Source organism: Protomyctophum bolini (genome assembly GCF_963924005.1).
Source record: "Protomyctophum bolini genome assembly, chromosome: 18".
NCBI classification, from domain to species: Eukaryota; Metazoa; Chordata; class Actinopteri; order Myctophiformes; family Myctophidae; genus Protomyctophum; species Protomyctophum bolini.
The window spans coordinates 11,129,129-11,142,470 of record NC_137879.1 but is presented as its reverse complement, the minus strand read 5'-3'; the positions used below and the strand labels follow the sequence as shown (position 1 = coordinate 11,142,470).

General features: G+C 42.5%; 2 protein-coding genes across 7 annotated transcripts in view; both read right to left on the bottom strand.

The window, feature by feature from the left end:
* LOC308332614 (calcium-activated potassium channel subunit alpha-1a-like) overlaps positions 1–4,573 on the bottom strand; it is a 123,590-nt gene extending 119,017 nt beyond the window's left edge. For all 6 annotated transcript variants that reach the window (XM_080788592.1, XM_080788593.1, XM_080788594.1 and 3 more), the window contains exon 1: positions 3,557–4,573. In XM_080788592.1, the coding sequence (XP_080644718.1) occupies positions 3,557–3,790 (234 nt within the window). In that variant the 5' untranslated portion in view covers positions 3,791–4,573. The remainder of the gene's footprint in view (positions 1–3,556) is intronic.
* Positions 4,574–5,728: 1,155 nt separating this feature from the next.
* On the bottom strand, positions 5,729–13,113 carry LOC308332839 (leukocyte elastase inhibitor-like). The gene is made up of 9 exons (XM_080788943.1): positions 13,019–13,113; positions 11,471–11,668; positions 9,925–10,065; positions 9,250–9,364; positions 8,895–9,037; positions 8,722–8,799; positions 7,885–7,977; positions 6,920–7,100; positions 5,729–6,136 (listed from the first exon to the last, which is right to left on the bottom strand). Exons 2-9 carry the CDS (start codon positions 11,648–11,650, stop codon positions 5,913–5,915), a joined length of 1,155 nt encoding a protein of 384 aa, XP_080645069.1. The 5' UTR covers positions 11,651–11,668; positions 13,019–13,113; the 3' UTR covers positions 5,729–5,912.
* Between the last annotated feature and the right edge of the window lie 229 nt (positions 13,114–13,342).

The following is a 13,342-nucleotide window of genomic DNA, read 5'->3' as shown; positions in this document are numbered from 1 at the left end:
GACCGCTATTGATTTACAACAAACACTGTTTCCCTTTCCCAGACAGATAATGGCCGTCATTCATCACCATCTTCTAAATATTTCACCTTCCATCGATTGGCATCGGACTGGGACGGCACAGACATATGGGTATAGCCACTACACTACTACCTATGGAGGATCAATCTCAGGCCTGGAGATGATGGAAGAGCACAGTGTGGGTTATGGCAGCGAGCTTCCCACAGAGCTGCTGCAGGCCATATAGCGGCTAACCAGCAGAGACGGAATACAGCAAGGGGCAGGAAGCAGATTATCAGCTTCCATCTATGAACAATGCACTAAAAGCACTATGTTTGGGATGATAATGCCATGCGCAGACTGGGTGTTCCTACAACACAGCCCAAGAGCCGAGACAATTGCATGATGAGTGGAGATGTTGTTTTTTTTTTCTCTTCCTCTTCAATAATGAAAATACTTTGCTTAGCTAGTTGCTTAGCAACAACAACAAAAATATGGTTCATATGGTCTATATTATAGTGTATGAGCCTGACGTTCTGAGGGGGTGTTATTGTCGGAAACGCAAGATGGGGCAGAGGCTGCCAAAATACAAACAACGACTAGGGAAGACAAAGTATGGAGGGTAAGGTTTGATGTGATGTGAGTATAAGATTAGTACAGAAGCACACTCTGTCTGGCCCCATGAGGAACACAACAGGTTGGTGAAATTCACCATCTTCCCGTGGTAATGACAAAAAAGAAAAAAAAACATGCCAAATGCGTGACCACACCACAGTCTGATGAGATGGCGGACATGCAATTCCATAATTACCACCAATATGTGAAACATTTTAAGTTCCAGACTTAAGTTTGACTTGCAACTCATTTATGAATAAAATACGTATCCTCCTTGTAGATCCTTGATCAATGATTTGTTGGCTATCCGCTAGTATCCATTTAGAGCAAATGGAGTACACAAGTTGACAGTAACTAATACGCACAGGAAAGTGACATCAAGTCATCAATAAATTATATTGGAGCAGATGAGTGTGTGGGTTTATTCTTCTTTTTTCAGTAAGCTGACAGAACCTTCAAAAAACTAGGCTACAGGAAGCACAGTCTAATATGAAAGAAACATCTCTCGTTCTCTCTCTCTCTCTCTCTCTCTCTTCGAAGGTCAGAGCCTTATCCGTGACGCAGCCCTATGCCATCTCCCTCCTACCTTGCTTGTCTGCCTGAGATGAATGCTCAATGCATTTAGGTTCAGATGAAACTCTGGGCCTATCTCAAGCATCATTATCAGGCCAGAGACATTCTTTGTCCTTCCATGTAGGAGGAAGGATACAACAAGGATAAAACCTTGTTTTATTTTTAATCAGAGTTCATCATGTGAATGCTCAAACCAGAAACAAACAAAATCAAAGCGCCTTTCAAAAGCCCAAGGACACTTTACAGTACAAAAATAAAATAAACAAACTATAATTGCCAAAAGCCTGAAGTGTCTCTTCAGTGCCTTAGTAGGTCGGGAGTGACTTATTTTCGATTTGTCGGAATCAGCCGGTAACAGGCGGGCAGTACTATTCGTTTGGGAACTATGCACAATTTAAACAAATGCTGAGTTGGCAGTGACCAGGTTCTAACCCATGACCTTCTGGTCCAAAGGTGAGAGCTCTACCAACTGAGCTACATGGACACATGAAACACATGGGAGTTGTGCTGTCAGTGGGAAATGGGGGGTGCTACATCCTCCCGGTGGGGGCTCCTTACTGGAAACTGAATCAGGGTACAAGAGTGGCAAGCAGTGGGAGGATTATATATAAAAAATGATTGGCTGCTCCAAAATGTTGAGAAGAAAAAAATAGAAAAGGGCCCCACAACTGCTGAAAAGGTATGAAAAATCATGACGTCTTGAGTGGAGGAAGTTCCTACAGTAGGTGTAGTGTATTGACTGTACCTTTTATAATATTGGCATATAAATGTACATTGTAAATGTTTTGCATAGTACTGTACATTTCCTATAGGATTTGTTAATACAGTATGGAGCTTGTGTTAGTTGACCAGGGTGGACTTCTTCCATTCCTAACGTCACAACACGTTATAGGCTATGGTCCTTATTACTGGATGTGTTCTTGAAATTGGTTGGTGTGAGTGGTATTCAGCTCTTCGAACACCAATTTCCAATATGGAGCAGATCTAATATATCGTTATCGATATAATAGATATCAGTATTGTTTTTCCACATGGATTTATATGATCTGTCATCCTATGTTCTTAAGCTTTACTCTGACTCTGAGTAAACTGAGTTATGCTGATAAAAACACAGGATCTTCGGTTTAGAAAGTACATAAGTGGTGCAGCAGTGAGATTACATCCACTCGTCACACTACCTTAAGTTTAGGGTTATGATTATGGCATGAGCGTTGACCGCTACACAACGCTAGTGTAGATGCAGCACCCTGTTGGCAAAACAATGTCCCTGAGACGTCCAACAATGTTTGACTCGTTGTTGACGCAGCAGCAGCTAGCAGCAGCTGCAGGGCTTGGTGTGTGTGCAGCCCACAGCCTCTGACTGGCAAAAAGACTATTTCTGACATTGGACGCCTGACAAACAATACTAAAGTTCAGCATTAGTACTAGCCTATTGTTTCAGGCACAAGGGGGAAAAACCAAATCCTCATTATGATAGAGTACATCATGTGAAGTTACAATATTAAAATGTAATGTCAAGGGTTTAGTGACAAGACACACCAATGAAAAACAACAGGTGGGCCAAATGCCAACTTTCCTCATTTTCAATCCAATTAAAAATGTCAGGTGTATAGTGCTTATGGTACTGTAAGACATCAACAAGTGTATCTGAAAAGTTGATTTTGCACCGAAGACCTACATATGATTAGTGCTACTGATATTATGAACAAGTAAAAACTGAAGAAGAATATTAAAGAACACAACGACGTGTTCATGGAATTTATTCAACAGGTGAGTTCATAATAATAGGCTGCCACAATGGAACAAACTATTTAAACCAAATCTAACTAATGCTAGCTGGTATACAGTATCTAATTAATAGAGGCCTAGAAGATTTAGGCTAGTACCCTCTATAGTCAGCCACATCATGCAGGGCGAGCGCAAGTAATTTTAGATGAACCAGATAAATATGGAACTAACACAACAGGTGTCATGATCTGCATTATTTGCAGCTATATGGCAGACCACTCTCAAACTCTTATCCATTTATATAATATAATAAGTTAGGCTACTACATACAGTTCAGGAGCAAAAGTACTTGCATGCAGATTGATTGTATAATTAGCTACATGACTGTACAATAAACTATAGTCCCATCATAAAAAAACATGCACACACAACGTTTAGATCATGCTTATTTAGAGATAGGCCTATTTTTTCAGGTTATGTTTTCCACATATTTCACAAACCCACCCACAACCACACCTAAGTCGAATATGCACATTAGTAATGTCGCCATAAATAGATATGCAGCTTTAAAATACATTAGCCTGAGTGAGGTTATGAATGTGTTTCATACAGTAGCCAGCTACTATACGTGATGAAAACATACCTTCTTTTTGCCGTTACAGTGGCAGCACACGGTCCACAGGTACTTGAGAGTTCTCCACAGGAGGATGATGAAGAGGCCCCCGAAGAAAGTGACCATGGACGAGGCGAGGAATGCCCACCACATGCGCTGGCCATTGCTGTCACAGGGCACATCTGGCGATAAGGGGATCTTGATGACATTCATCTTGGACATGTGGACAGACGAGTCCGGGTATTTATCTCTGTTTCTCTGCATTGTTGTTGTTGTTGTTGTGTGCTAGTCTAACTGTGTGAACGACGCTGCCCAGACAGTGAGAACTAGAGCTTTGGGGAGCTTTTTCCTTCCAGCGCCCCCTCATGCCAAGCGGCTCAGCCATATTGTGTCAGCCACCTTCCCATCATCGGCGTTTTACTCATCCCTCTCTTTCTTTATCAATAAATAAATACAATTGATCGGTTGTCGACTGACAATGTATCCAAACTTCTCCTTTAAAAAAAAGGGGATCTCGGCTGTCTGTCAGCGTGCCTTACGATGCTTCTTCATGTCCAAAATTATGCGCGTCGTAGTTATAGGAAGTGCGTAAAGAAAACAAGAAATCACATAAGGTTGTAAACTCTTCTTGCGCGCTGCGTTAACGATGGTTATCGACGGTCCCGGTTGGTTTGTGCAGTGGAAGATAGTATGTTGATGATGGAAGGCAAATGACGTTGATTATTATTATTATCATGTCCAAAGAAGAGCTTTAACCGCTGTCATCTGCCTTTCTCTCTCTCCCCCTGACGGCTGACGCCAATGAATCGATGGTTAGATCTCTTGTCTCTCACGGTGCTGCACCTTGTTGAAAGAGCGCAGCTGTCATGATGAGGTCCGTTACTTATTGTGCCCGTCCACAAAGCGCACTAGCTGTTGAATATACTCCTCCTCCTACTCCTACTCCTGGAATAATACGAGCCTCCTGGCGCTCCCCGTTTCTTTCATGTAAGGCTCACACACCCACCCTGATCCCGTCCGTTCTTTTATTTATTTCAACACTATAGTTTCGTGGTCCTCCTCCTACTACTACTACTGCGCTGATCTGATCGCGGCTGTCTGACTGTCAGCTGTGTTTGGATTGAAGAAGATGGCTCTGATCGCAGATTTACAGGTAGCGGCCGGTGGGGGTGGAGCCATCAACAAATATCACAGACGGATCCCGACAGCCGGGTGTTGATCCGTTTCATGATTTATATACACTGGCTGGGCGTTCCATTGTCTTTAATGCTATATAGGCTATAGGGCACCGTCCGGCGGTATAGGACGGTAGGCCTATACACTTCAATTTATACCTAATAATTCCTAGAGCAGATCAGCCTTTCCATTTTGTAAATTATTTGTACAGGCACCTATTCCTGGAAAACATGAAGTAAATACGGTAAAACCCCTATGAGACGATGGATGCACGGGTCAGGTGTCAAAACCTGTTGATCTATTTAGCAAATTGCCATTGTTCGTTGCACCTGGAAACAACTTTGAACTTAGCTACCCACCGCGTAATCAAAGCCTGATTCAATATTATACATTAAGTAGGCTAAAGCCTAATAACGGTAAATATATAATAAAAACATGAATTAGAAAAGTCGGGTAGGAGTCTATAGAGTAGGGCCAGGCAGTAGGACAAGAACTATGAAGTCACAACTACAGTGGGGATTTACTCCCCCTGGTGGACACAGTGTATATGGATCACATTTTCCTCATTCAATCCATCCCTTTCCCCATAATACACGGGGAACATAGTCTGCTTGGTTTTCTTTGTTTGGTTCCATTTAATTTGCTTTCTGCACTCGTGCATACAATAGATTTTCAAACAACCACTACACTACTGATCTCACTGATGATTCACACCTCATTGTATTTTTAAGTAGGGCCTAAAGTAAAAAAGTTGTGTGTCATCATCTCCATTGTTTAAACTGTCGTGATTGAGACAGTTCATGTTTCCCTCCCAACCTATTCTGGATCAGGGCAGATTTGAACATCTTGACAGTGTTTGTGTCGGGTCCAGCCATCTGACCACTTGGATGTTGATCCGGCTTTGATCAACATAACTAATGTAGCATCGACGCTTGTATCACAAAATGTCATCCATCAGACCTAACATTTTTATTTTAAATACAGATACAGCACAAATTATAGACATACTTCTAATGTACTGTGTGCCAATGTAGCCTGGATATCAAAGTAAAAACATATAATATATTATTATAACATCAGTATTGCAATAAAATAAAAATACTAATACTTTTCAAATCAATTTTATTAAAGTGTCTGCCTCGACCGTGTGGTGTAATTCAATACTACGACTATGTCTAGGCTTGGTTTTGACAGTGGCCTTGTGGCCAATTCAAGGAGGAGAGCAGTATCGGCCGGCAAACAGGATGCTCATGGAGGGGTTGTGTCGGATGAAGAAGAGGAAGGGGTGGTCAGCCACGAACGGGGTCATCTCACTACTATCACTGCCAATTCTTTTGGTCGCAGCGCCCGGAGCCTTTGTTCCCTCTGCGTTCACCTCTACGACAGCCTTGTGAACCACCTTGGAAAGCCCCAGGTCTTTGGCTGGAGACAGGCCTGGAGAAGACAAGAGAGAGGGCAAGCAAGATAAGATGAAAAACACATTGGTTGAGGTCAATTTATTTATGCTAAACCTGTGTCAGTCAAACAATACATTTCATTACGTCTCTCACATAATGAAATGAGCGAGACATGTTCTGGAATCATAATTTTAGGGCCTACTCAATAGAGCGTCGCAGTCCCGCCCCCTTTCATGACGACACCAGGCCCAGAAAATGAATGCCAATGCATTTTTCCCAACTCGAGTCGTGACAAATCATGACAACAAACACAATATTTTGGACCAAACAAATAATTACAAAGAAGAAAAACAACAAAAAAAAGTGTTGTAACCTTCCGTTTTTTTCTACTTCCTAATTATTTGTTTGGCCCAAAACATTGTGTTTATTGTCATGATTTGTCACGACAAGAGTTGGCTTTGTCGTGGCTTTGGCGTAAACATCTTTAAATAAATACTTTCTGAAAAGTCTATGAGGAAAATTAACAGGGATTTCTTTTCCGGGTCTCTCGAGGGGGCGGGTCTGCAACGCTCTATAAAAGCCTTGATGCAGCGTATGAATCTGAAACGTTTCTTCAAGTACTTCTTGGAATAGTTTGTTTGGTATAAGCATATTTTATTCAAAACTTTATTCCAACTCGTAGCGACTGGCAAGACTAAAAACAACGGCGGGGGGACCAAAAAAACCAAAGCGACGCCGAAAAAGCCGGAAAGCCCAAACAGGCCAGGCTTTCCTCCGAGGTGGAAAGCCTGGTGACGCGAGGTTAGCACCATAGACGTACCAGAGAAGTCGCTCTTTGTGGCATCAAAGGCGTCCACCATGCCCATCTTGGTCAGGATCTCCGTCATGTCGTACGTCTGTTCAATCTTGAACTGAGGCAGGCCCAGTTGAACCTTCACTTCTCTATGCCCGCGTGGATTGGTCCAGTTCACAAAGTTTTTATATGTCAGCGCCTTTTCCAGCTGGGGATATAATGGTTACATTAGGAGATATAAGAGAGGAGCGAGAGAACTGACCTACTACTATTTGAGACAATATACATTATGTAGTGGGTCATAATGTGGGTGTATGAGATTTTTCACTCTATCACTAAAATTCACCCGAACACCTGCCTGTAGAAAAAAACAGGGATGTGGGCAGGGCAACAAACCTACCTTCTATGATGTCACTGAGCATCATGAAGCTACTGAAAGACCCACCCACCTCAGACATCAGCAACATTATGAAAATTACAAAAATATAATTTTAAACCCCAATTAGATCTTTAACTCTTGAGAGCGTAAAATGAAACCATTAGGACCCATTATTTCACACTCTCGAGAGTTACATAATATTATTGTTAAACATCTGCAATACATAATTTACAAGAAGTCTACACAATTGCAGAATGTAGAAGAATTGTTATTTTGACAACATTTGCCTGTTATCTCTCCTAATGGTACCAACGTCAATTACGACAACTAAATACTCTAAGTTTTGGGTCCGAGAGGCTGAATCTAATCAAATGGTGGTCCGTGGCTCAAATAAATAATGGGCCTTGATATGAAAAGGGTTGAAAACCACTGTTCTAAGGTTAAACCCATTTAGACCTGTTGCAACCTATATGTTGTTTCAACCCGGTTGAGCTGTCCTCACAAGTGTAATATAAGCGTGTGTGCATGCGTGTGTGTGTGTGTGTGTGTGTGTGTGTGTGTGTGTGTGGGGGGGCCGCGTACGCGGGCGTGTCCATGCTTGAGTGTGTCCTACCTTCTCCAGGCCTGTCGTATTGTCCTCCGGTATCTCAACAGGCAGAAAAATAATCATGCTCATGTGTCTCCCTGTGTAAGGCAGCTCAAGTACCTGATAAAAAAAAGTCAAAAACACAGTGGGCCGTATCACTTAACCCATTCTGACCTGAGATCAGATTCATACGAGGTTTCCACTGGACACACACTGGTCTGATTAACCCATTCTGACCTGAGATCAGATTCTAAAAAATGTCAGTCGTTCTTCGATTTTTCAAAAATAGCAGACCTACAAGCTCGTAGCGCGCCACTCGGTGGCGCGCTATGAGCTTGTAGATCTGCTATTTTTCAATAGCTAAAGCATAACATGATGCTAACACCAAAACGGGTTCCCGTTCAGAATGGGTTAATACACAATAGTGTAACAATTTAGATAGAAATGAACAAATCTGTCACAAGTTTTTCCATAAAAAACAAAAGACATTACTTGCAGGCCTATGCCTAGAAACGCCCATGCAAGACATCTTCAATAATTTCTCTGTTGATTAAGAAACGTAGTCAGTCTCTCTCTTCTCAAAGTTGCTCTTTGTAGCACAAAAAGGAACCCAAAACAAAGCATATTCTATATATTGGCAGAATCCGCTTTGTTTATATGCTAAACGAGTGACTTTGAAAGTTGTTTCAAACTTTCACCGTGAAACGTAAGTCAACGAGGAGAATAATCTTTAATATCAATTTGTAATCAACAGAGAAAGTACTGAAGATATTATACCCCAATATTTGGAGTTGGCAAGGTAACTACACAAATCTCTAAGTGTAACTTTGCTTTAACACAAACAAAGAATAACTGATTGATTACCTGACAGTTCATATCAGGGATTAAGGTAAGGGGTAACTTGGCGTTCTTGTACATCATCTTCACCGGTTTGGTTTCAGTCTGTCGACAAGGTAAAAAAAACAACACACATTCAGCCATGACGACAGTATGGCATTCACATTCACCAATTCAATCCTGAGTATCACTGATGTTACCGGATTGATTCTGAACTCAGCGTCAACAATGCTGCCCTCCTTGAACGGCTTGTCCCAAGTGCCTTTGAAGTAGATGGCATTGACCAGCAACAGCCTGGTCGTCTCATCCACCACACCTGCAGCCAGCAACTCCTTGATTTGAGCTAAAAGAACACATACAGGACAAAACAACATGGACTCAAGCTACACTAGAGGTTGGGGCTGCTAATTGATTGAGAAAAGACTTCATGATTATTTTCTTTTTGTCAAAGTTACCGTATAGCTGAAAATCATCAGGAAAATGTTTCTGTATGTGTTTTGTATTGTGTGTACTGTATGTGTGCGTGTTTGTTTGTTTGTTTGCGTGCGTGTGTACCTTGTGTCTGTTTCTCCACCCAGCGGTTGATGTCGACCCTGGCCGCCTCTGCCTTGTTCTTGAAGTCCACAGACTCCGAGACTGCATTGTATTTCTTGATGGCACCTATGAACTCCTGGGAAACACCAACACAACAGCTCAGCTACATGACATTCACAATGAACTGAGTGAAAAGTTAAAACGTACATTTATAAATCATCCGTGTCAAATTAACCCAGAGAGTAATATGTTTACTTTCTCAGAGCAAGAATGGATGAACTAACACAGTGTTACTGTGTATAATATTAACCAGTAAGACGCCCTGATGGCGAGAAGCGACATATGGCATGTTTTGCACTCCGTCCGTGTGTGTGTGTGTGTGTGTGTGTGTGTGTGTGTGTGTGTGTGTCTGTGTCTGTCCGTCTGTGTACAGCTAATCTCTGGCACTGTTAACCCGGTCGATGCCAAATTTTGCACACACACTCCCTGGATGCCAACGATGCCCCAAATTTCCCAGAACGGCCTGTTATAGCGCCACCAGGAGGCCAACTTTTGAAATACATTTTCTTTTTTATTACTCCTCCAGATTCCGTCCAAAAATCCCGCAAATCATTACACATTATCTCTATAGTATATTTCATATTCCATCCTAATTGGCCAACATTGGCTAGATTATATATAACTCTATGCCCCTACCGCATCAAACTGGTAGGAGTGGTCTCCATAGAGCCGGTTTGCCACACTGAGGGTGAAAGACGGTCCCGTCTTGTTCAGGTCACTCATGAGCTTGGAGAAGTCTGCATGGACGTCACCCTTGATGTTCTGGAGGCACAGCGACTGTGGATGATCAAAGCACACAACGTTAGACCATCTGTCCAGAAAATAGATGATTCATCAATTTAAATAGTGGTTTGAATACTTTTGAAAGAAAGAAAGAAAGAAAGAAAGAAAGGAAGGTTTAATTCACATCAATTAAAGTGTTGGTTCTATAGAAAAATACATTTGAGAATGGAATTAATAAAGATACTGTACTGTACTGTACTGTACTGTACTGTACTGTACTGTACTGTACTGTACTGTATGTGTTTGTGGTTATGAGGTCAAAGTTAACAGACGGACTAACTGATAAAACATACAGGCGGTAAGTGGACTGATTAGTTTATCACATCCTACACACTATAGGACTTTGTATCTGTAACTGTTGGCAGTTCACTAGTAAATAAACAGGGCAGGAACAGTGTTCCCAAACAAAGTATCCAATCTCAGTTTCTTTTTTTATAATATATTTTTTATCCTACGATTTTGTAACCCATTTTTCACCCCTGTGTCAATCATCTACTGTGATCCTGGGCTCTACACACCCTCCACCAACCTAGTCCCCATATATGGTGGACAAGGGGAGAGCAACGGACTTGAACTCATGCTTCCTTCATGCCCGAGTGTCCAAGTTGCTCCTTTACACCTGACAGGGGGGAGTTTCCCTGGTTGGACGTAGCGCATGGAAGGATCACGTTATTCCGACCAGTTCCTTTCCCCTCCATCAGGCGCCCCGGCTGGCCAGGGGGAGGCAGTTTAGTGACCAGGATTACTGCATGTTTTTTGTGAGGGTACCTACCCTAGGGGACACGGGGAGAACATGCGAACTCCACACAGAAAGGCCCTTTCGCCAACCCCGCCTTCGGGTATGGGCACTGATGACGCGGAGGAGGAAACACGCCGCCAGCACCCACAGCGTCCCGAGCGGGAATCGAACCCAGGACCTTCTAGCTGTGAGGCGACAGCACTACCAACTGTGACATTTGTTTTTAAATCATCTTGTGACCGTATAGAACTCACAAGTTAAATGTGCCCGCATGACAGTGACAATTATCTGTTCTGTCTGAACCGTCAGTCTCTTTGAAAGTCAGAAAACCCTCCCGTGCGGTCTTATCAGTGGATGGGGGATGTGCAGTGCCCACATGCACACACCCGTCTGGCACGATTAGGATAGGAAACAAGGGCGTGACTCGACACTGACACTCGCATTTCACTCACATATTGTACTCTACAATGTAGTATTTTGGCTCAATGTCCATGACAAGACCGAGATGTAATTGTGAAAGTGAAAGTAGATCCCATTTGCCGGGAGCTATTAGCTAGGACACTGAGCTGGCGTGCACACTAGCGAGTAAGCCAAACATCATGACAAAATGAAATGTGCGTGCATGCGTCTGCGACTGTGCGTGAATATGCATGCGCCCACCTGTGCCATCTGCGCGGCGGTGTTTCCGCGGGCTCCCAGCAGCACCATGGCCAGGGCAGAGGAGACGCTGACGGGAGAGTAGAGGACGTTGCCCGTGCCGTTGTCATTCTCCACCAGCCGTCTTAACAGAGACAGAGAGAAGGTGGTGCAGGCAGCTGCCAGGGGGGTGGAGGCTGACATGGTGATCTGCTGCTACTGCTGTGAAGAAAAAAGAAACAGACACAACCTTAAGACCCAGACCAGATTCTATCAAAGCAATGCCTTCTAAATACTTACTTAAAATTTTATCCCATGATTTTGCAACCAACTTGTGTCAATTATATAATGTAATCCTGGCGCTACACTTCTTCTGCCAATCTGGAGGGGAAGCGGACTGACCTCATGCTTCCTTCTATGCATGAGGAGTCCAAGCTGCTTCTTTTCACCTGACAGGGGGGAGTTTCCCCGGCCGGACGTAGCGCGTGGAAGGAACACGTTATTCCGACCAGTTCCTTTCCCCTCCATCAGGCGCTCCGGGGGGGGGGGGGAAGTAGTTTAGAGACCATGATTACTTTTATTAATTATTATGTTATTTGTGAGGGTACCTACACGGGGGTACTGACATTTTTCTGAAAAAAAACGTATGTTTCTATATCAGTAGTTTTTCATACACTCTCATGTCAAGGACCCCCAGAATTTGTATCTGAATTTGGCCTCGGACCACCATCTGAAACCCCAGTAGAAAATATTTGAGTTAAAAACGTTCACTGTGAAAGAATATATATTCAAAGATTTGCACATTAATTTTTTTTTATCTACCAGCTTGTAGCACGGCACTCGGTGCTGCGCTATGAGCTTGTAGATCTGCTATTTTTCTGTATGAGCTTTAGATCTGCTATCTTTCAATAGATGAAGTATAAAAGGGTTAGTGGTTAAAAGCTGTACTAAAAGCGCAATATTTACATAGTAGTTAATTTACCCTGCGTAGGCTATACACACAATCAATCTTGACAAACTGCAATTCATTCACTGTAAATTAAATCTTTACATTATTAAACTGTCATTCCTGTACCATGTGTATAATTAATTATGCACAATCGTTAGGCTACACAGTTGCATACAGCTGCATGGCTTTTGGAAGTCATAGACGTGGGCAGCAGGAGAAACTCCTCATTCCTGGTTAGAATTTTTGTTCAGTGAATTATGCCCTTTTTAGATACCTATACGTACTAAAATTGGCATTTTAGGCATTTCTGAGGAGCTCATTCCCCAATTTACAGAGAGAGCTCAAGGAGGTGCAATGAAAATGTTGGCAAACGGGGGGTATAGTGGTCAAAGAAAAACAAATAAACAAACCTGACTAAATTATCATATACTGTACCTGAAGTCCAGGTGGTTTAGCGGATCTAGCGATTTAATGATGAATTTGATTAGGATTATTAAATAAACACGTCACCATGTGGCAATTCACCTTGTGTACAATCATGACAAAATGAAACAAAACACTATTTCTATGAACTTTCTGCATAATATGCTGTAAATGGATGAGGTGTTTGAAGTGTAACTTACCAGTGTGATGACCAACGTCCTAATGAACAACTTTACACATCAAAAAGACATGAAGTCATGATGCGTACGTTACACCCAAGACGACACAGCCTGATTACAAATTGCAGTTCTAGGCCTGCCCTGCCTACCTCTGATTGGCTTGTGCATAGGCGAAGGGCCCCCCTGTGTTAGTTTTAATGTTATCAGTGCCACATTGCTCAACGATGCACATTTTAGTTAGTGGGTGACATTGACAGTTCACTCACTGGCATTAAGAGTGGCACCATACCATACCATACCATACCATACCATACCACCACTTTACTGTCCACACAAAGTGGAAAA